This window comes from Momordica charantia (genome assembly GCF_013281855.1).
Source record: "Momordica charantia cultivar OHB3-1 chromosome 7 unlocalized genomic scaffold, Mcharantia_2.0 BLBB01000007.1, whole genome shotgun sequence".
NCBI classification, from domain to species: domain Eukaryota; kingdom Viridiplantae; phylum Streptophyta; class Magnoliopsida; order Cucurbitales; family Cucurbitaceae; genus Momordica; species Momordica charantia.
This window is the reverse complement of record NW_028275165.1, coordinates 2,596,588-2,620,720: the sequence shown is the minus strand read 5'-3', so window position 1 is coordinate 2,620,720 and position 24,133 is coordinate 2,596,588. Positions and strand designations below refer to the sequence as shown.

Here is a 24,133-nt window from a genome sequence, read left to right as displayed (position 1 = left end):
AGTTCAAAGACTAAAATAAAACTCGTAAAAGTTCAGTCCAAGATCTCGAAACCATATTCAACAAAAGTGAACAAAAACTTGTAAACGTCCCTTGGTTGGCATCTTACTTTTTGTGACTATTTTTTACCACATTCTTGCTTTTGTGTCGAAAACAGCACATCTTTCCATAACACAAAAATCCCAAATGACCTTTTCAATTTGACACAATACTGAAAGGAAAAACAAGATCAAAAGCTAAAGAAGAAAGGTTTTTTTTTCTTTAAAGGGTAATATGCCAATGGAGAGAGAGAATAGAGAGAGAGAGAGAGAGAGAGAGAGAGAGGCAAGGAAACAAGTTTCCTTCTCATTAATCCCACAACTTATAATATAAATATAAAGAATCAAAAACAGCAGCCACAATCCAAAAGTGTCAAAAGCAGCTACCCTTAGTAGCCCTCTGCAGTGAACCCAAAAACTAGCAGACTCCGTCGCCCGTCTCAAAACCGGGACACCGGCGGAGGGAAATACTAACCTAAACTTCGAGACTTTTATGAATACAGGCCGAGGAATAATCACCCACAAAAATACCGATGAGTTCAACGTAATTTAAGAAAAAGGAAAAAGAATGAATGATCAAAAATAGTACAGACTCTGTATGACCTAAGCAAAAGAGGAATAAAAAATGGGAGATATGGAACCTTTCTATATGAAATATACCTAGGCAAAAATGAGACAAGAGACGAGACAAACTAGGATAGGCAGTTACGTTCTGCCATCGGATGCATGTGACTCACTGGACCGTCGACCCAACCCGAACCGCTTGGGTCGAAGGACCGACTCTGGCGACTCCAATGGGACAATTTGCATTGTCTCTAGGGATGGGAGGAAGTTGGCTGCACCACCGCGCCAAGCAACTTCAGACCTGAACTTTTTGAGGCTCAGACATCATCCATGAACACTGAACCAATCAAATCAAGAGAATGGCAGCCGACTTTTTTGCATTCAATCAATCATTTACTAAACCAATGGACATGAACGGGACCAGCAGAGCAATTCAAAATTTTTGCCTTACAAGTGACAACTCCAACTCGTAGTCACGAAGAGGCCGCTGAGGCTGCCCTTTCCAGTTTCTCCTTCTCAATTTCTACTCTCCGCTGTTCAGCATGCTGCGCAACACCATGTGCGAGAGCCTGATATTGGAACTCCAGAGATTGGGTAAGACTCTGGAACCTCATCAGATCTGATGCTTGCATACCTTATTTTCCGAACAGGAAGGATCAAAACCATATACATAATAAGTTCAATGATGTCATGAAGTTCGGATTGTTAAATCAAATGAAAAGAAACTCCACATACCTTTTATTGTATCTACAAAGTAAATAAAAGGGTCCACCTCATCTAAGGGAGATTGCATCTCCTCATCGTCACTATAATCGTCATCTGAGTCATAATCTTCTTCATCATCTGGGCGGAACGATTTCGCCTGCAAATTCCATTAAAGATGAAATTACAATGACAACCCGACAACGAAAATAAAGTATCAACATCTACAATGGTCGAGTAATCATTGAACCAGCAACTGCAACTGAACTAAAGCGTATGCGGAAAGGTTCATCATCACATGTGCTTAATGTTTAGTAAGAAAAGCAAAAGAAAAGGGAAAAAATTGAACATGAAACAAACTTTTCATTGATGGTTGAAAGTTACAAAGACAAACTCTTGAAAGAAAAATAACCATGAGAAAATTTTGAACCCACCAGATCAAAATCATAGGGAACTTGGAGGCTGTACCGAAGAGAGACAATAATATGAAAAGAGGGAAAGTAAGGCATCTTCTTGAACTCTAATCTAAAGTCAAAAGAATTTAAAAGAACTTTTCAATTGACTTGAATTAAGGATTGACAAATTAACAAAATCCTAGAAAAAGAACTCTATCTAGACAAATATAAGAAATTAAATCCATCAAATAAATGATTACTAGTGAACAAGGGGCTGCTGAGAAAGACTATATATATAACAAGATATCCTGGAATTTCAAGTCCTAAACATGTAAAATTCTTCTTTTGGACCCTTTAATATAAACAAATTCAATATAAATGATCAAACACAAAGCACCTGGTGTGGCCCTATCTCCTTGGTGTCATAAACTACAATAAATACTCAGGTTTGAGTTCTCCTATAACTTATCAAAGATATACTTATAAAATTCTGATATATTACAGACAACCATATATGTGTACATGTGCGAACCTGTGCAGCCAGCTTTTGAAGCTTGATGCTGTCAACTTCATCACCATCCTCGGCATCAAATCCCATTTCCTTGTCAGAACCATCTCCATCGTCGTCGTCTTCATCGCTTGGGTAACCATCCATATCATCATCTTCTTCAACTTCCTCCTCTTTTGCAGCTTCTGTGTCCAAAGGAGCATAATATATATGAGGATTTGGCCCTAACTTAGAGATATAAATAAAGAATAGAGTGTGTGTGAGAGAGAGACCTGCAACTTGATCCTTGTAAGCAACTAAGAGGTCAAGGGTAGCCCTAAAAACACGCCCCAGAGCCTCTCCTGGTAATTGATCGGCTGGAAGTGCTAGCAAAGATGTCAATCCCAAGCAGCAAACTTTTTTATCTTGTTCCCTGCAACATGAATGATCATTCAGACAAATCCAAACGAGAACATGAACATCTACAGTGTCATTAAGTTGACACCAAGAGAAAGAGAGAGGAAGACATAATATACCTTCTAAAGTTAGCTCGTGCGCCACTCTTTTTAACCTGCTGTAGCATCTGGAACCAAAGGTTGAATACATTGGTTGCAACACCTAGCTTTTGCAATATGTTGAGTGATAATGATGCATTATAGTAAAGAGCATCAGAAATCTGCAAAGAAATAAATTCAATGAAACCAGCTCAATGTACACCAAGCCAACAAATAATCTCAAGAAAAAATATCTAGTGAGCATTAAAAGAAAATCTGCAACTGTAAACACCATCAATACAACAAGCAGGATATTTACAGTCTAAGATTCAAATGCTCTTTACCAAGAAATTAAGACCTACAAGTAAATATTATTTATATTTTATAAGAAAATGCTAAAATTAACAGGAGCAAAAATACAGTCAAAAGCAGAGGTCACAAACAAATGTCATTTGTTATTAAATTGATTACTGAAAAGATCCAATCTTTATGCTTAAATGACCTCCACCAAGGATCATTAAAATTCCCCATATGTACATATATTTTAGATCATTATACCATTGACCCTCCCAAAATAGAAAGGAATCTCATAACATATCAAGTTCCAAACAAGACAGCAACAAGAGATATCTAGCCCCACTGCTGATAGTTAAATTCAAGGGATGATCTTAAATAGTAAGCCCGCTGGAGAGTAATACTTGAAAATGTATAACCAGGGGGAAACTCTGACATGCATGGGCATTGCAATAAAGGCTTTTCACCACAGTAAATTGACCTAACTCCCCAGTTCTTACCACTTGCATTAGAAGACACTTCAAGTATGACTTCTCGGTTCTTTGCAGCCTTTCTATTGTGATTCTGAGATATGGTTCAATCCATTGGTCCACTTGACCTTTGCAGTTTTGAAAGACAACTTGAATAAGCTTTGGAGCAGGCTCAATATCGCCATCTTCCAAATTCTTGTCGGCCATTATCTAAAGTAAAATGGTACAAGCTTATCAGATTGGAGGCACGTTAACAAAAATTTATTCAGAAGCGAAGTTATAGTGCCACTGAATTATCAACACCTCTCCCATTAAAAACTACGGAAAAAAGAAAAAAACGCTATCTAATAGTAGGAGATAATAACCCCATCAAGAGTAATGCAACTCACCGATGAAATCATGTTCCAAAGACTTTGCTGGTAATCAGGTGCTTTGGAGGTGAGGAAATGAGCAGTCCCCCTGGATACGTAATTGTCCAATGGAACAAGAATATCTGTGAATACAGAACAAAAAGACATCAGAATCAACCACCTTATATCCATGGCTATTTAGTGCTACATTCATTACATATTCCTACATGCTAACAGTCATATGCTACTACCAGAAATAACTGTGTAATATAAATGTGTCCAAGCATCAGCATGAAATTACACAAACTCCAACCGACTAAAATTAATTAAAAATCCTTGCTAGTTGCAAAAAGCAACAACATGAGCATTACAACTAAAACAAGACTTGGTGTAACTCATGCTAGTTTGATTGAGTACGGGGTTATGTCGTCCCAATTAGCTACATGTTTGCTCTACGGCCATTTTTCTCCATTCTCTACATCCAAGAACACATTATCAATTAGGTGCAGGCATGCAGCAAAGCCTAACAAACCAATAGAGAGGGGGCTTCGCTAGCATGATTCTGTTTCACATCACGTGCGCATCCAGAAAGTAGTTAAAACCCTGTGACCAGGTTGTCTACAGCTTTGCTATATATCAAACCTCATAGCACTTTTTTCATGCAATTTTTAGAACAGAATTAGACAACTAAACTATAACTGAAAAGAATTATGAATCCCATGCTCAAAGCAGAAAATAAAATTTACTGTGTTCAGAAGTTCCTTGGTATGCCCAAACTCAAAGAGTACAAGTTATAGTCAACTAAGTAGAAAATTGATAGCTACAAAAGACAACATACTTGGGAAAAAGTCAATAGCCCATTCTGCCAATGCTTCCATCATCAATGGCCAAAGACTCCACATATCCATGGATATTGTAGGGGAGAAGAATGTCATAAATGAAACAATTTCCAAGACTTCTTCAAATACCTCTGCAAATAGCATACATAAAGATTGAATAAGATATTAAAGGTTAAAAAGGGAGGGGGGGACTGACACCTATTGAAATTATTGGCACTAGTTTCTATAATTCCTATTATTAAAAAAATTAACAAAAAAAAAATAATTCCAATCCTCAGGCCAGCATATCCAGGGGTAGTTTAATGCTGATAAACGATAATCAAGTATTTTATAGGCCGGCTCCACTAAACATTACAATAACAATCATACTATCAATAAAGTACATGGGGAGAACTGATGATAGATGATATTATGGTGTCAAAAGCAAAATTTTATCCGAACTCACCAACTTCCTTTTACATCTTCACAAGAGATTTTGATCCTACAAAATAATCTGTTATAAATATTCTAAGATTAAAGAAGTACCACAAGGAATTATTTTACTATAACTTCTTCCATAATTGTGGACTTCAACCAGTTTAATCACACCTCAACTAATCCAAACCGATAACTCTGACTCAAAATCAACAAATTCGTAACAAGTATGTGGCTAATATAGCTTGGACCTATGAATTCAATGACATCTAAATTTGTAGGTAGCCCCTTCAACTGCTTGGCAAATTCAGAGTTGTTATCTTTACTAAAATTTGAAAAATGAAATTCAAAGTTAAGAAACAGTTAAGAAACTTTAGGCCCACACCCAGACTGTCAATAAATACATAATCGAGTCAACTTTTTCACAACTTCAAAGTATAAACATCTGCGAAAGAAATTAAAATTGGAATGGCAAAAACAGACTTCCCATATACTTGCTATCTTTTAAACAATAGCAAGAAGATCAAAGAAATGATAAAATAAATCAATAAAGCACTGCAAAAGTACTGATGAGGGCAATAGGTATTCAGAAAGAGCCATTCCATAAGAAGAGGAAAAAATAATCAAATGCACAGAATATACCGAAATAATGAAATCAGTCAGCAAGAAGCCAGAGAAGTATATTTCAAAATGATGCCTATCACATTAAGCATGCAAACCTTGTCCATCAGTCGTCAACATCCTTCGCATTATTGGGAGCAATGTTGGCTCAATTTGAACAAAAAGTTGAGGAATTCTGCTCACTGATTCAAGAATTGTGCTAATTGCACGCAAACAACCAACTGCGGCTAGAGCACCAGGATCATCAGCTTCATCATCTGCTTCTGCAGTATTCATACACCTCCAAAAAGCCGCAGCCTGGATCCAATTTAAAAAAATCACTTCAGAGCCTTCAATAAAAATACGCATCTATTTCTGTATTGAAATTAGAATCGAAAATACCAAATTGTGACATAATCCAAGCGCATAAGGAGCCATTTCCTCCCCAAACTTATCAACTATAGTCTCCAGAGTAAATACAAGGTCTTCATTTTCAACCTCATTCATAAGTTTAAAAAATTCTGAAAAGAAAATGACCTCAATCACTAAATAAGCAAATTAACAACTATTTATGATCATGGCATGTTCATCAACTAACCATCAAGAAGTTGCGGGAGGATTGGACGGATTTCATTCAAGTCTGAAAATAAAACAAAACTCAATTCTGTCAGTAAGTGATATTCAAACCAGCATTTAGACCAAAAAAATAATATTAAAGATCTAATATAAAGTACTTAGTGGTTAAGGCATCTCTACTTCCTCTAGGAGGTCATAATTCAAATCCCCACCCCTATATTTGTGATGGAATATTATCAAAATATATATATATAAATATATATAGTATAAACCTCTGCAAGCTTCAACAAAAGATCTTAATGCAAAAACTGAATCAACACGAACAGGGAGTTCTGGGTCTCGCATCCCAGCAACAACACTATGCAAGGCTTTTCGGAAATTGTTCTGGTCAGCAAAATTGATATGGGCATACTGTCCCGCAACCCATGCTGCCTGTATCAAATAAACCAAAGCAGTAAAAGAATGTAAATTTCAAGCTAATACCGTGATTTCTCAAACCCAATATCCTAATATGTTAAAAGAGAAAAACACAATTACAATGAGAAAACTACAAATCTTGTGTAGGAAGAATAAGAGATTTGAGGACGTGATATAACTAGAATCACATGCAAAAGCTGTAAACAATTGCCGTATCGTTTTCCTCTTTCTTTTAATGTTAAAGAATACAAATCCAATAAAAATATGAGTTTTTTTTATAACTGGGAGTCGAAGCTTTGCTATACCCAGGGCACCCACACTAGTCCTAGGATTTGGATCGGGAAACATCAAGAGTTTTTGGTATTAACCTCACCAGAAGATTCGAACTTGAAACCCCTAAGCCAGTAAAAAATGACTGCAAAGTGCTATAAGCAACAGCCCTAATGCTAAAGAAAGATTCTAGTTATAGATGGTTATCATAATATAGGAACAAAAACATATGACTGGCGAACATACAAGTGCTCGTTTTTGTAGGCCCAATATTTTGTACTTTTGTTTATCATAAGAAAACTAGTTTCTTCAGAAATACAAACATAGGAAAGGCGCATTTAAAAGCAACCAAGTCTTGCACATAAATAGAAAGTTCCAATAAAAGAACCATCTTCATGTCACAGCATACTTCTATTAAGTCTTCAAGTGCAAACCCAGAAAAGTGACAATGGAAAGTAGCAGAGCATTTAACATACTGGTTATAAAGACATTAAGGTTGACCAACATTATCACAGTTGTTATATTCAAATAATATTGTTAATAATAACAATGACGACAAGAACAGTAAAAGTCTATCAGACCTTAGCTCTGAGATGGCCAACAGGACTGCTAAATTCAGGAAAAACATGTTGAACTAACATGCGCTCAAGTTCAGACTTATAGGGTTCTGTTTGTTTCAATTTGTCACAGAGTGCTCCAATAGCAAGAAGAGCCCCATCTTTCTGTCTATAGGGCTTAAATTCCATAGTCGCTTCATCATACCTATACAGTATTATGAATCGCATCATAGTTCATGGATGCAGTATCAACCTTGACATCAGATCTGGAAACATACCTATTGAAAATTCCAACAATGAATTGGATGAACTTTTGAAGGTTTTCCTTCCCACGCTTCCTAACCAGCTCACTGACAAAATCCATAGAAGCAGTCCTTGGACTATATAAATCCTCGATAATATCTACAAAGTACAAGTTTATAGCATTAGAATATGAGCATTGTAGTCGCTGGTTCAAGCTTTCCAAGCACTAAATCCATTTCCATGTGGCTTACCATAACCCTTCCTGACATATTCATGGGGATCCTCATCCCAAAGCTTCTGGTCATTGTCGTTGAAGCACATAAGAGGGAAAATTATCTCAAAAAGCAGAACATCAAGTCGAGGTTGCAGCATAGAATACATGCTATTCTTTGAGATACTGGAAAATATATATATATATATATATCAGAAATCAAAAGGTGAAAATGCATTTAAACATCAACTGGCAGAAATAGAGCAATACAATGAGAATAATAAAAAAAATTTACTTTATCCCCCCCTTTGAACCCACTTTGTACTTCAATTTTTCACATCCAAAAACTAATTTTCCTCCAAAGTTAGACAGAAAAGCTAGAACTTCAATTAAAACAACACCTTACACAGTGAGTGGTAAATAAAAGTGTCATATAGTTGTTATTTTACACAAGAACTTCTGTTACAAAATGTTCACATTTCAGTTCTATCAACTGTGATTACTCATATAAAAATCATATCAAATGATACCCCTTCCCACTTAATAATTCAGGGTATTAGAGAAAGCAAGGAAAAAGAGCATGCATGGGAACAGAATATGTTGTATGGATTTGGTAGAGGAAAAGAGAAGTTAGACCACCTATTGCTTAGATATTGAAGGATGAGATTGGTAACTCTATCTGGCAAATAGCCACCAGCACGTATCACATTCAACAAATTTAAGTGACATTCCATGACCTTCCCTGCATAGTTCTTCTGAAATGCTTGAGCAAAAGCTCTGCTTTCTGGGTTCTTAAGTTTCAAATCTCCAAACCTATAAATTAGGTGTCAGTGGCAACAACAAACCAGAGAGAGAGAGAGAGAGAGAGAGAGAGAGAGAGAGAGAAGAGAGGGAGAGAAAGAACTTCATACTACAAACACCTTTAGAGAAACAAATTGCTAGTATTGTTTAATAATAAATCTCACCGAGTGTACAGCCTATTCAAGATATGAACAGTCCATTTCTTCACTTTCCACCATCCCCATGATTTCCTAAGTTCAGGATCTGCAGGCTGGCCTTCCAAGGGAACTGGCCTCTCCAGTATGATTAGGAATAGCACCATCCAAGCATTGAACACATTGGTATCGAAAAGATGCTTTGGAATCTCCATCTAAATCATATGCAAGAAATTACTTAAAGAACCTAAAATTGAGGGAATGTATAATATCAATATATTCTGGGTGAAAGATTTTTTTTAATGAGAAACCATGCCTTCATTGAGAAAAAAATGAAGATTTAAAAACACATTATCCTACAGAAGTACACATGCACATGAAATGAAATTTTCAGAATATGAAAGCATATCATCTGTTCAAATTATTATTACAGTTCATAAAGTTCTCCAACAATCATCGCATCCAGAAACTACTTTGAAACAGCTTCAAGGAAACACAAAATGCAAATCAAGGAAGCCTCCCAGCATGTGAGATCAAACAAAAAATCAATTTCATTTTATGTTTGGAAGATAATAACCTAACCAAGTAAAATACCAGGCTAAAATCAAAGGAAAGTAATATGTTCTCATAAAAACTTACATATATAGATGACCAAAATATTTTACAAATAAATTTGATCAACTCTGCTACTTCCAGAGAAGGGTTACCAATCTGGACAAGTCTGCTAAAAATATTGAGCAGAAGAGGGAATGTCTCATCTACGATGCGATAAACAGGAGTCCTCTCCTCATCTGATTTAAACCTATCAACGAGAAAGAAGGTGATAAACCTTTAGTACATAGCATGCAATAATAAACTGTTCCATTCCAGATGTAGAACAAATGAAATATATAAGTAGATACAAAACTTGACTCCAAGGAACCTTATGCATGACAAGGCAACTGGGCAAATTAAGAATATCACAAGATCTTATTAAAAGTAATAATAATAATAATAATAATAATAATAATAATAAAATACAATAAACATCCATGAAAACAATTTCTTTTTCATCTGTGTGGGTGCGTGTGTTGTGTGAGGAGATTGGGGGGAGCATAAAAATCTCATTGCAGCAGAAACTGGACCAAGATAGGTTCAATTTGTATAAAATCCCAGGTCATTAGATCATTTTAAAGCCAGAAGGATCTTTTGCCGACAGTACAATTAGAATGAGTAGCAACTCAAACCAAATGCTGCAGACAATGTTGACACCTTGAGGATACCAACCAGTATGCAATGCGATCAGACAAGCTAAAGAAAATAATCTCCTTAAATACATATTATACTCACTCGTATTTTCTAGCAAGAATTCGCAACACAAATAAAGCCCCATAAACATTTGAAGCTTGTAAATTTTCCTTCACCCATTCAAGAAGACACGGCCATTGCTCTGGATAATCAGCATGAACGATAGTCTTTAAGCACTCACCAAGCTGCACCCTGCACGTGCACAATGTTGATGTAACAGAGAGCATTAAGATCCACACATGCAATATACACGATTTTAGCAAGTTACCAAATTTAGAAAGGGTTGTTCATAAAACAATGACTTTAAAACTTCCACAGCATCAAAGATTCAAAATGGGAATCTCAATCTACTGTCCTCCATCATAGAGATAAACGCTTACCTCAATAATGATGGAACCTGTGACAAGAATGGAAGAATGTTCTTCCGGACCGAATCTTTATCACTCTCAGAAATCTTCTGCTGCTCATCTGCATCAGCCCAGCAAGAACAATTAAAATTAACCCACCAAAACTAGCCAATGATTTTGAAGAACAATTCAACAAACCCATTTAGTACCTGGCTCATGGGGCGACCAGTTCTTGGCAATGTAATTCTTGAAATGAATACTAGCAACCTGGCGAACAGCCAAGTCACAATTATTATCCACAATGATCTGTAGCATCCTCACCAGATGTTGCGGGGTGTGCTGAATCTGCAGACACGAGACACAGCAAATAAAGCCAACGCCGTCAAAAAAATTCATTAAACAGCCCCCCCAAATCAATCCAAACACCAGCTTCAACTAAAACAGAAACAAGTTCACAACTCTCAATCACACCCGAATTCCAAGAACTAAGCAAAATCAAAAAAGAATCAAAATTCCCACATATCCAAGAACAATCCCAAGCCAGCATGATCAGAGCAAAGCAAAGCATTGATCAAGCACCTGATTCAGACTCTGCTCAGCAGCCTTCCTCTCATCAGGATTGGGACTGAGAGCAGCTTGAAGAACAACGGCAAGACTCGGAAGATCCATACCGCTCAAACCAACAAAGATTTGAAGAAAACAAACCAAACCAAAACAAGTCTCCTCGCAGCTGAATTGGAAGCAATCGAGAATTGAAACCCAATTCGAAAACTTCAATCCTGACCCAGAAATCGCCTCCCTGGTATGAAATTGGCGACAGCCACCGGCGAAAATAATGCAACAGGAGAGATTGAGAAGAAGAGGGAGCGAGAGACAGGCGAAGAGAGTGTGTGTGACTTATTTAAAGTACCTACTAGGGTTTACGGTTGTTTTAACCACTACTCTCTCTGCTCTGTCTCTCTATTATATATTCTTTCTAATTCCCCCACAGTAAATCAAATTATAAATCTCTTGATCATTTTTTTGAAAGATGATTGGGAATTTTTGTCCAATTTACAATTTTTATTGTTCCCAAAGTTTGGATTTCCCTTCTATTTGATCTCTAAGATTACTTTTTATCCGTCGAGTTTTGATTTTATTTCTATTTGATCTTTAAGGCTTTAGAAGTGATACTTTTTATCCATGAAGTTTGGATTTTGTTTCGATTCGACCCCTTGATTGACTTAATGAAAAGATAGCGTGACAATTAACATATTGACGAAAGTTTAGAGGAAATATATAGATTCTTAGTTAGCAACAAAGTGTCACTAACCTGTGTTAGATATATTCAACTACGTTGAGTCAGACAGAGCCCACATGAGCATAGTTTAATAATTGATGGTTAAGGATATTACTTTTTCCTTATATAGGTTGGAGGTTCAATTATTCATTTCTATTTGTTGTACTAAAAATATGATGTTGAGCCCGATGGCGAGATAGTATAAATAATAATGTATTAATTTATTGGGTGATATATGTGAAATTTGAATGAAGTTAAATATATTTTAATATATGAGATATTAAAATGTAAGATTTGATTTAGACTCTGAGATAAACAGAATGTCAAGAATCTCTTAGAAAATATAAGATGAGATTCTATGAAGGTACATTATTATTTTTGGAAAGGGCAGCCCTATGAGACCCCTAAACTAAAAAATTCCTCTTTCGTCTCTTCTCCATTTCTCCATTATGATTGATCTGAATATTCTTTCACACAAGTAATTGGTTTGCCTCTTGTTATGTTGCATTTTATGAACCTTCGGTTCCATCTGTCTTTTTCATGTCGTTGCGATCCAACGCAGATTTTTAATTGAAATGTTAGCTTCAAGTTTTGGACGATCCATCTAATAAGGGCAGCTATCACTCTTGGAAGCTCTTAATCCACTTATCTTAATAGTTTAGTTTAATTCTAAATAAAATCAATTTCATCTAATATTTCATTTTAAAATAGTTTATAAATTAAAGTACTATGCTAAAGAGTGAATCATTCAGTTTCAGTCCTATCAAATAACACTCGATCAATAATTCATAAAATTATAATAGATTATTCATTGCTATAGTTGGATGTAAAAGACATCTATGGTTCGAAACGAATTGTTCTTTACTATTTATTATCCATTTATTCTTTAAATTATATTATACTCCTAATATAGATGTCAAAAATTTAAAATTATTAGATTAGGAACAAAGAAGATATATATATATATATATATATATATAATGTTATTTAAAAACAAAAAACTACGTGTCATTTCTCCATTAAATTGATTAACTGTCAACCGATCAACCTAAGAATCCAATAAAAATTAAATTTGAACTTCTAGAACCAAAAGTTAATTTGAAAATACATCCAAATCCTAGAGACTAAAAGTTTAATTTGTCTAAAGAATTTTGACATTGTTTCCAGTCTTTGTTTCTATACTTTTTTGAGCTTATTTGATAACCAATTTTTTTTTTTTTTTGCTTTTTAGTTTTTCAAAAAGTTTGATAACCAAAATTTTCTGTCTTTTTTTAAAAACGAATTTGAAATTCTATGTAAATAAAAAAAAATTCAGAAACAGGTTTATGTTTTTTAAAATCTGAGTTTTTCTCTGATACTCAACTTTTTTTTCTTTCTCATATTTATCTCTAAAAAAAATTGTTTCTCACTTTAAATTTCTCTCTACAAACTTTATTTTTCTATCTCTAAAATTTTCATATTTGGAATATTTATTATTATTTGTCTGTCCCCAAATCTTCAGTATTTTTTTAACATACCAGTTTCATTTCTCCCCTAAAAATTTAATATTTTTCCTAATTTTTTTATCTCTAAAATTTCATCTTTTATAACTTTTATTTCTCTCTGTAATCTATTTTTCATCTGAAAATTATATTTTATTTTTTCGTTCAATTTTTTTCACTGTAACTTTTATTTATCTTTGTATTTATTTATTTTCTCTAAAAATTATATTTTTAATCTTGTTTTTATCTCTAAATTTGTTTCCACTGTAATTTTTCTCTTTCTTTCATAATTTTATTTTTTCTTTAACATATCTTTTCCTCTCGACTTTATTTTTTTCTCTACAATTTTTCTCTTTTTATCTTTTAACTTTTCTCTCACTAATTTTTTCAAAAATCTTTTTATTTATCTCTCTAAAATTTATATTACAAAAGTTTATTTACATCTCTCTAAACTTGTATTTTCATGTCGGGAAACACAAAAAATTATGCATGATCGGGTTCCAAAAATAGGAAATGCATGTCCCGACCCCGTCCCCGATTCCATTTTTAAATAATTAATATATATTTATTACACTTTTTTATACTTGAATTATAAAAATAATTAAAAACAGTTATAAAACCGATAATTTTTCTCGAGAACAACTCTCAGACCGAAAAACGAGGTGGAGACATGAACTAAAAATTTTCACGAGCACGAGAATGGAGGAGAGCATTCTCACTCGCACCCACACCATTGTCATCTCTATTCTACATAAAATTTTCTCTCTGTATTTTCAATTTTCCCACTTTTTAAAAACTAAAAATGGTTAGCAAACATGTTTTGGTCTTATATTTTTTAAAAACAAAAAATAAAAAACAAAAAACCAGAAAAACCAAAAAACAAAAACTAAAATGGATATCAAACGGAACCTTTGTTAATATAAGTATTTTCATTTTTAGAAAATGTTCCTTAAAGTGTCTTGCAAAATTGATTTTCTTATATTTTATTTTCAGGATTTGGAAAACATAAATAAAAGTTTTTATTTTATTATTTTTTAGTTAAAAAAGCTTTACATAGAGAAATCGAATTTTGATCAGGAAAGAAAAAGACAAATTTCATAGAGAACAAAAAAAAAAGGAGAAATAAATGGTAGAGAGGAGCCGAAAAGTTGGAAAATTTTAGAGATGAAGACAAAGTGAGAAAAGTTGGAAACAATTGATTTTTTTTATATTTTATCGATTTTGATGTCATACTATAGTCGGTGTTAAACTCACAAACATATCAAAAGTTGATATAAATATTGACATGTAGATGAAAATTTAGAGAAATAAAAGAAAATAAAGTATATATTGTTATGAATGGTGGAGCTAAATCGACGTTGGAACGAGCTAGTGATGAGTCGGGATCAAGCTGGGGTGCGTCGGGATGAAGAAGGAATGAAAATGTTGTAGGCCAGGAAGGTCGAGGAGATAGCACGACACTGTCCTGTTGTGCGTGCGCAGATGGAAGTCCAATTCGTAGCGCCACGGTGCTATGGACAGCACCATGGCACTGTGTCAATATCTATAAATACGCAGTTTCAGGTTTTAGGTTTGTCCAGCCAAAATTAAAGTGGTTTGGAGCCAATTTCAAATAGTTTTGTGGCAGTTTCGAGGCAGAGGCTCAGGGGATTGGTAGAGGCATTGGGGCATATCAAGGTCGTCTTTATTAGAGTAATTGTATCTTGATCATATTGTAAGTTTTTTCATTCATGTACCTAGTAATTGTGTTAGATTGTTTAGAAGCTAGTAGTTTTTGTTAGGACCTCTATGAGATATTTTTTGGATAGTTTATTGTAATCCAATCTTTGACAATATTAGTGAATTACTCATTGAGTGGAAGACTGAACGTAGCCTTAGTTAGTGAACTAGTATAATATTGTGGTGTGTGTTTGGATATTCGGGGAAATTATTAAGGGGCCATTAATTTATATATTTTTTTTCTTACTTTTTCGTTTTAGAATTTATTCACAATTTAATTAACATTTTCTGAAATTTAAAATTAAAAACTGAATAACTTATCGATTTTTCAAAAAAAAAATTGAGGAAAAATGAAGCGGAAATAAATGATTAACCAACTTTCTTTAATTGCAATCATTACTTTTTAAATTTTGTTAATTTATTTAAAGTGTTTGGCTCAAAGCAGAGAATATGCATGATACCATTTACTTGTCCTGACTACTATTAGAGTCCTGGTCTAATAATCATACGAAATTGTAGATGAATCCCTAGATCAAATATACAAAGTGCTAAAATGACGAGAAAGATCACAAGTCCCATCAAGTTGGGCATGGACGGATAGGAATAACATATATTTGTTCGAGGGAAAGATGTTAACGCTGCGATATGCTCTATTTGAGTGTGCGACCTTGAAGATGAGAGCAAGCTCTCGTTTCAACCCCAATATGATATGTAGTTGTGCTCTATCTATGTGTGCTGCTAGCCATGGAAAAGAACAAGCTTTTATTGTCAATCGAGAATGGACAGATAAATGACCATTTGAGGAGAGACTCGAGTGGTATTTTGTTCAATATGAGATTGTTACGAGCGCAAATAAAGTCCCGTTGGAATTGGTGGAGCCAAATCAACGTTGGAACGAGCTAGGAATGAGTCGAGATCGAGCCGAGATGTGTGGGGATCAAGCAATAATGAAAATCAGTAATTTGGCGCTGTAGAGACCTTTTGGCCGAGAGGACTGCGAAAACTGGAAAAAGAAAAAAAGGCAGCGTTGAGACGCTACAGTGAGCGACTCAACGCTCTGAACATTCAGACGAGAAAATGAAGAGGTGTACGGACATGTTTTTTGGGGGACGCTACATGCCTCGTAGCATTGAGACGCCAAGGGTAGTGTCTCAATGCTACAACAACATATATATGTTTCCTGTTTGTTTTCGTTTTAGGTCAACCATCCATATGAGGGGTAATTGGACAACAGCCGTAAATCGAAAGGTAGAGGGCAGTCGTGGGTTTTTGATTAGCAGCAGTCTTTTGGGAGATTTTGTGGCACATTTTCAGAGGCAACGACTCGGGGTTGGCAGCAAACAGAGAGGTAGATCGAGATCGACTTATTTGGGTAATTAGTTCTCGATTATTACTGTGAGTTTTCATTCCTGTACCTAAGTATCATTGTATTAAATACTTACAAGTTAGGGGTTTATTGTTGGGATCCAGAGAGCGAATATTTGTGAGGTGATATACTGAGAGTGCTTGTATATCAAAGTGATCATAACTCATCGATAATTGACATATATCTCCAATCAAGAGGTTATGAGTTTGATCCCCCACCCTTACATATTGTACCAAAAAAAGAGTGTTTGTGAGGAGAAATTACATTGAGCGACTAATTTTCTAACACGTCCTACATTGGAAAAATGGGAGATTTATAGTAAATATGAGCAACAACAATTATCTTCATGGGTAAAAAAAGAGTCGTGAAGGAAATCAATTGATTCAAATACCACCCTTGTAAAAAGAAAAAAATAGAACTGAGAAAGGAAAAAAAAGTTTTTTCCTTTGATTATTTTTTTTAGAAATTAAATAACATTAAAATTAAATAGCATGGATATTAGAACTAATTAAAGAGTAATTCAATTAGGGTAACACACTCTACATATCTCCAACAACCCAAAAAATAATCGCGATAAAGATCAGCAAACCTACGTCTTTCCAAAATGGTGGACCTTCTAGAGATCATTTGTTATTCATTTTATTTTATGTTATTTAGACTTATTTGGTAACCAATTCAATGTTGGTTTGATAATGATTTTTATTTTTAATTTTTGGTTTTGCCTGTTTTATATTTTTAAACAACAAAAATTACAAATATATTTGATAATTATTTTTTTAAAAAAATCAAACAAAAATCAAATAAGTTTGATAATATTTTTTATTTAATAATATAAATAACTATTTTATTCTTTAATTTAGTAAAATAGTTAATAATTTGTATTAATTACTGAGGATGAACTCAATTTTAGAGAGAGTATAACTTAGATAAAAAACAAGATTTAGAGAAAGAAAATTCAAAGAAAAAAATTTAGTGTGAGAAAAGTTAAAGACAACCCGAGAAAATTTTAGAAGAAGAGAGTAAAGTTGAGAGCGAAAAAAAAAAGAAATTAGAAAGAATTCGGCAAAAAAAATCAAGATATATTTATTAGAAAAAAAATGAAAAAAAAAATAAAAGAATAAATAAAAGTTACAGTAAAAATGTAATTGATGGAGAAAAAATTTAGATAGATAAAAGTTTAAGATATAGTTGTTAAAGAAAATAATAGATTAACACTACAACAAATTTATATTTTTACAACGTAAAAATTCGTCAAATATTCTCAACGAAAATCTGTCCCAAGAATTGTCAGCAAATCCCTATCGCGGTAATCTTTACCGACGAAATTTGTATCTCGTCGCCAAAGTTGGCTTTCACAACGACTTCATTTTTTGTCGATATACCTAGCTTTGAAAACTTCAACGCTTCTTTGAACAAATTATTAATCTCTTGCTTTGAAAAAGAAAATAAAATGTGTATATATATGTATCTGCACCAAGATTTTAAATGTCGATGTCGATGGAAATTTCGAGGTCTCAATTTCATGGAAATATCGATAAAATGTCAATGTTGATGGATATTTCTGTAAAAATTATAGAAATTAAAAAATCTGTAAAAAAATATTTAAATTAAAAATATACATTTTCATATTTCTAAATAAGTTAAAAATAATTAATATTAATATTATGTATATATTAGTGACATTTTGTTGATATTTTTCATATTTTATCTATTTTTTTTACTATGATGGATATGTCGATTTATCCCTCATGTCGATGTCGAATCTATGAAAAGGACATGTGGAAATGTCGACGTATCAACGAATATTTAGAATCATGATCTACACCAAGATTGATCTAAACAATCTCTCCTTTTATTTTATTTTTATTTTTATATTTGTTTAGGTAATCATTTAATTTGTTTAGTATTTCTTTTTAATATTACAGTATAAAAAGAAAATATATCTAAAATTAACTGCAAATCTCTGTAGAAATAATCATTCAATTGATAAAACTATTTACATGTACAATTTAAATTTAAAATTGATTTATTTAAGTATTAATTATATAATAATAAGTTAAAAAGTGAAAATAACTTATAATTGAAATATGCATAGTTTTCAACGAATCAAAGTAGAGCATGTCTAAAAAGCATAGTGAACCCATAATCGATAGGTATGGATTGAAATTTGGCAATGCATGAAAAGACTTACCATGAATTTCTATGGTTAAAATTTTAAATTCCAAATCAATTAATTTAAATGTTTAACCTTCGAATCTCAAAGACACGTCACTAAGTCAACTTAAATTACAAGGGAGAGCACCCAGAGGAAGTAGTCAAGTACTAGATCGAATCATAGCCGAACTAGGCATTAACCGAGCTGGGTATCCAGCCGAACGGTTTATTCCACTATTTACGTCACAACAGTCTAACTACTCTCCCACTCAACACGCAAGCTTCCTGAATGGGGAAGCAAACTCCTCAACGGTTATTTTTCCCTTTTCTTATAAATACCATAGAGACAAATGAAGAGGGTATGCAAAAACTGATTAACATATACTTTTCTATCATTTTACTTAGCACAGAGGCTAAATAGATCATTGGAGTGCTAACTTGTTTTTTTTTTTGCAAGTTCTGAGAGTGTTCTCGAAGATCTATTGTGATTATCGATACTTTTGCAAAAATTGATTAACATATACTTTTGCAAGTTCTGGAGGAACACAAAGTCCAGTGTATTATACGAGTAAGTCAATGACAAGCGCGGAAACTAAATATCTGAGTATCGAAAAGCTAGCATTAGCCTTAGTTTATACAGCTCGATTACTGCGACCCTATTTTCAAGCACACAAGATCGTCGTTTTAACTAATTTTCCTTTACGACAAGTCTTTCAAAAGGCGAAGACGTCGGGAAGGTTAATGAAGTGGGCTTTGGAACTAAGTGAATATGACATAAAGCTTTGAACCGCGTGTGTCTTTAAAAAGACAGGCAGTAGCTAATTTTGTGGCTGAAATGACACCCAATAATCTAGTGAAGAACTCGAAGCAACAATCGACTCTATATGTAGATGGGTCTTCAAATGAAAAAGGATGTGCAGCTGGAATTCTCCTTCAATCACCAGAAGGAGCACGTGTTGAATATTCATTACGGTTCAGTTTCAGAACATCAAACAAAGAAGTAGAGTACGAGACATTATTGGCTGGCCTTCGATTAGCCCAAAGTATAGGTGCAGATTGTTTGTTCATTTTAAGTGATTCTCAACTTATAGTCAAGCAAGGGATTTTATAGAAGAATTCCAAGCAAGGGATGAGAAAATGGCCAAGTACCTGACAAAAGCGAAAGAAAATCTGGCCAAATTTAAAGATTTTATAATTCGCCAGGTTCCCAGATCAGAGAACTCGAACGCAGATGCTCTAGCAATATTAGCCACTGCATTTGAGACAAACCTGGCCCCCACAGTACCAGTTGAATGTTGGGTGTGTTGCCCTAAACTCGTAGTTTATATTTTGTAAAAACAAATGTAATAAAGTTTTTATTCAATAAATTTGTTGTTGAATCATAGCTTTGCATTGTCCAAAATCCAATAAACTAAACATTCAAGGTTATTTATGATGTAATCGGGACAGTATATATACTGGGTATATAGTTGATATACGGGGTATATATTTGATATACCCATGATATATGAATGGATAATGTCCCGTGAATAACCTCAAGGGTTTATAGTATATGGATAAGGCTGGGTACCTTATCCTGGCAACACTATGGATACGGCCTACTCTGTAAAGGTTACAGACGACTCGATCCAGGTCGTTCGTGTAGAGACATGCAAGTGGGGGTATCCTATACAATGAGTTTGTATAAGACCAGACCACGAAATAGGCAATCTTTAGATGTAACACCGTTAACTAATAGGTTGTTATTTCTTAGGATGACCAGGCAACTCATTCTCAATCCTGAGTGAGTTATGGACTCCTGCCCGTGAGGGCTCGTCCTTTGATCTGTATGGGTGAGAGTGCCCCGAGTCGCCGACTCAACATTCCTACCATTTTGAGGACGAGACCGAGTGAGGAGCTGGGAACATAACTTCACAAGATGGAATTCACTCCTCCCCGACTTTAGGGGAGTAGGTGAGTGTTCCCTTAAATGCTGACTCCGGGACTTGAACAAGGGGCCCTACCCTATCATTGGCCGAGAGGGACTTCCGGTTATTGGTTGGACCATAACCGGGTTGTTCATTAGAGAAGCAGTGGTGTTTAAGGAGTAAGATGTAACTCAGGGGTAAAACGGTAATTTGACCCAACTTGAGTTACGAACACTCGTGAAGGATTGACTCGTCATTAATGGTCGTATATCCATGGACACGAAAACATTCTGCAGTGAGAAGAGTGCAACTGCGGGTCTTTAGTGGAATGACCCGTAGTTAACGAATCTAGATTAACTCGGTCAATGAGTTTGACCGATTAATCTTGCATCGTTGGATCTTCGGATCTGTAGGTCCATTAGGTCCCCTTGCTAGCTCATAACGAGTAAAACGATGATCAAATTTTTTGGAAGAATTTGAATTGTTCAAAATTACTTAATGGATTATATGTATATTGATACATTATAATATATATAGTTAATTATAAATTAAAACTATATATTATGAGAAATATTATTTGAATGAGATTCAAATAAAATTAATATGAATGAGATTCATATTAAAACTATAGGTTAAAAATAATGTGCATAAGATGTACATTAAAACTATAGGTTATACGAGAGAAATGTTTTAGAATATGATTCTAATTTTATAATAAATAATTAAGTGTTAATTATTTATGTATATATATATATATATTTATTAATTATTAATTGGATTAATAATTAATTATATGAATTAATTTGATTAATGAATTATATATATATATATTATTATATATATATATTATAATTATTATTATATTATATATATATGTATTAATATTAATATTAATAATAATAATATTATTATTAATATTAAACTCCCCTGCAAAATTGCAGCGGAGTGGGAGGTTTTGTCCCCACGTCACTCTTCTTCTTCTTCTTCAAGAGTTGGGGAATGGAAAAACAGAAGGTTACTACAGAACAGAAAAACCTCCAACGATTTCTCTCAAACTCTCTCAACCTTTCCCTCTCTTCCATCAAGGTGCTATCACAAGCACGATCCCGAGACCCAAGAGGATAGCGAGGAAGATTCGGTGGTGGTGTTCGAGGGGAATTCACTGAAGAAACGATCTTCAAAGGTTTGAATTTCCTCTGTATTTTCCCTCTGTAAAATTCGATTTTGTATCCCGAAAAACAGCAACGAAAGTCCGCTTCCGCTCCGGGATTCCCATCCCTTCATTGAATTGCTGAGCTGGCCATCAATTGATCAAGAAGAGTTCTACTCGGTTGAGGCGCAACCTTGGTGCTGGATGGATCCAATAATTGAATGCCTCAAAGGAATTCAACCGGACGATCAGAGTGAAATAAAGAAACTACGACGTCAGGCTGCTCATTATTTACTTTAGGGGGAAGTATTGTATAAGCATGGATATTCGTTACCCTTACTAACATGCCTTACACCGGATGAGGAAAACTATGTGATTAGAGAAGTACATGAATGAGTTTGTGGAGATCACACTGGGGCTCGGACTTTGATGTCAAAGATCATCCGACAAGGGTATTATTGGCCGAGTATCAGCAAAGACACAAAGTCATTTGTGCGAAAATGTGATAAATGCCAGAGATATGCTGACTTAATCAAGCAACCACCTGAGAATTTGACGCCAATTTCCAGTCCATGGTCGTTTACGCAGTGAGGAATTGATCTTATTGGACCACTTCTTCCTGGAAAAGCCATCAGAACGAACTAGTCGACAATTTGATGTGACCAAAAATTCAGAAGCGTTGGATTTGAATTTAGATCTACTTGAAGAGAAAAGAAATGATTCGCAACTGAGAAACGCGAAATATCAAAACAGGATCACAAAAATAGTATAACGCCTGGGTAAAGAAGCGGTACTTCAAACCAGGAGATCTCGTGTTGAAGAAGGTTCTCCAAAAGACTGGGGCTTTAGAGCTGAACTGAGTTGGTCCGTTCAAAATCAAAGATGTTGTCCGAGTAGGAGTGTATCAGTTAGTCGATTTGAATGGTAAACAGTTTGCCCACCATGGAACGCAGAACATCTCAAAGTGTATTATCAATAAATCTCTAATTTGTATAGTAGTTTTAAGCCCTATTCAAATTAGGGGGTATCATGTAAATTGTAAAATATGTTCGTGATGTAAACCATGTTCTTTCCAGTATCTGATTGTATTTACGCGATCTGTTTATGTACTGCTTATGCGATTAACCTCGATTAACCTAAAAAAATGTTGAGCATAAATAGAAATGATGCGACACTTCCCATTTAAACAAAATACATTTCGGAGTGTGTATCGAAATCATACATTAGAATAAAAAGGAAATGGCAATACAAAGCGATTGTTAATTTAATTCAACTTTCTTCTTTTCTCCATGCTGAGTCGTTGCTCCAAATATCTGATTTTCCTCTCCATTGCACGAAGTTATTCCTCCATGGCTACCTTCTCTCCCTCCCAGCCTTCTTTCTCTTCCTTCAAGGCTTGACACTCGAATTCAAACCTCAAAGACTGGACTGTCGATTTTTGCAGTTTATTTACAAGTCGAGCGACTTCCCATTTCAGTTTGAGAATCTTCGTTTCAGCCCTCCGAAGCTCAAAGCGGGAAGGAGGAGTGATATAGCAAGGCAGACGGCTGGATGAGAGATGCTCACCTTCAGAAATAGTTGGGAGAACAAAAGATGGAGAGGGAGGAGAAGAGGAGGATGAAGAGGAATCCCCCGTATGATCGGAGGAAATTTGCATAAAAGAGATAAGATGGTCATTCACTTCTTCAGACATGCTAATGATAGTAGAGAAGGTTCAAGTGAAAATCATAATGAGAAAGAGGCCATTTAAATAGACTCAATGAAGGAAATCAAAGGAACGATTGACAATTAATTAACGGATGAAAATTCGAAAGAACGCCTGGTGAATCTTAATGGCAATTGCATAGAAGAAATCAATGAATCTTACTCGGAGTACGAAATGGCAGTTAAAAGTTGATTCTGTTACAGAAAATTGAAACAGCGTCAGGCGAGATTAAATAAAGACTGTGGTAATTAAATCTTTAAAGATCTAGAGTATTTAAGTCAGAGATTCGATCTCGTGCAAAATCAGCGGTCAAGCTCGGTGAAATCATAACAGGAAACAAATGTACACACATATGTCTACACACATGTCTTTAGTTCAGAGATATAAAAATTATGCAACTTCGGAAGGGACAACGAGTTCATTCTGTGTCTGTTCGGCAGGACAGTGATAAGACTTGATTTAAGGCTAAAAAGGGTAGGTTTGCATGCTCAGTTGACGGTTATTTGGGATGAAAAATGTATGTTCATGCATATAATTTAGGGAAAATGTGCATAATTTGTGATTAGGGACTTTGGAATTCAGTTACAGGTAAATGAAGACTAATTTGTGTAAATATACTTATTTTGTAAGGAAAAGTGAAGATTTATGATCAAAATGCGTCAGACACATTGCAGGACCAGAATTTCTAGCTTACTAGAGGAATGAGCCAGCCAAGTTACTTTGAAAGTTCCAGTTTCACAATACTTCAGCCACATTCGATGCCTAGATTGTCAAAATGGAAATAACAACTTTTGACCAAGTAATTGGTCCAAGATTTGTTATTAGTTCCTAAAATCTCTACAATCTCATTTGGTTCCAACCTCCCATGCATTTCTCAACGTCTT

General features: G+C 34.6%; 1 protein-coding gene across 1 annotated transcript; it reads right to left on the bottom strand.

Annotated features, from left to right (window-relative positions):
* Positions 1 to 321: 321 nt before the first annotated feature.
* On the bottom strand, positions 322 to 11,422 carry SAD2 (ARM repeat superfamily protein). The gene is made up of 22 exons (XM_022294652.2): positions 11,068 to 11,422; positions 10,698 to 10,833; positions 10,522 to 10,609; positions 10,184 to 10,333; positions 9,494 to 9,656; positions 8,885 to 9,069; positions 8,559 to 8,732; positions 7,960 to 8,105; positions 7,744 to 7,867; positions 7,490 to 7,670; positions 6,494 to 6,653; positions 6,244 to 6,285; positions 6,048 to 6,166; positions 5,765 to 5,963; positions 4,631 to 4,762; positions 3,832 to 3,935; positions 3,473 to 3,652; positions 2,721 to 2,860; positions 2,478 to 2,617; positions 2,230 to 2,390; positions 1,336 to 1,462; positions 322 to 1,234 (listed from the first exon to the last, which is right to left on the bottom strand). The coding sequence occupies exons 1-22, from the start codon at positions 11,155 to 11,157 to the stop codon at positions 1,074 to 1,076; spliced, it is 3,102 nt and encodes a 1,033-aa protein (XP_022150344.1). The 5' UTR covers positions 11,158 to 11,422; the 3' UTR covers positions 322 to 1,073.
* Between the last annotated feature and the right edge of the window lie 12,711 nt (positions 11,423 to 24,133).

Bases quoted from the DNA above. Each gene is read 5' to 3' on its own strand.
- SAD2 (XM_022294652.2), bottom strand. From the start codon at position 11,157: ATGGATCTTCCGAGTCTTGCCGTTGTTCTTCAAGCTGCTCTCAGTCCC. The intron at 2,618-2,720 runs GTATATTATGTC...TTCATGTTGCAG, and splicing joins GCACGAGCTAACTTTAGAAG to GGAACAAGATAAAAAAGTTT. The intron at 2,391-2,477 runs GTCTCTCTCTCA...CTTTGGACACAG, and splicing joins TTACAAGGATCAAGTTGCAG to AAGCTGCAAAAGAGGAGGAA.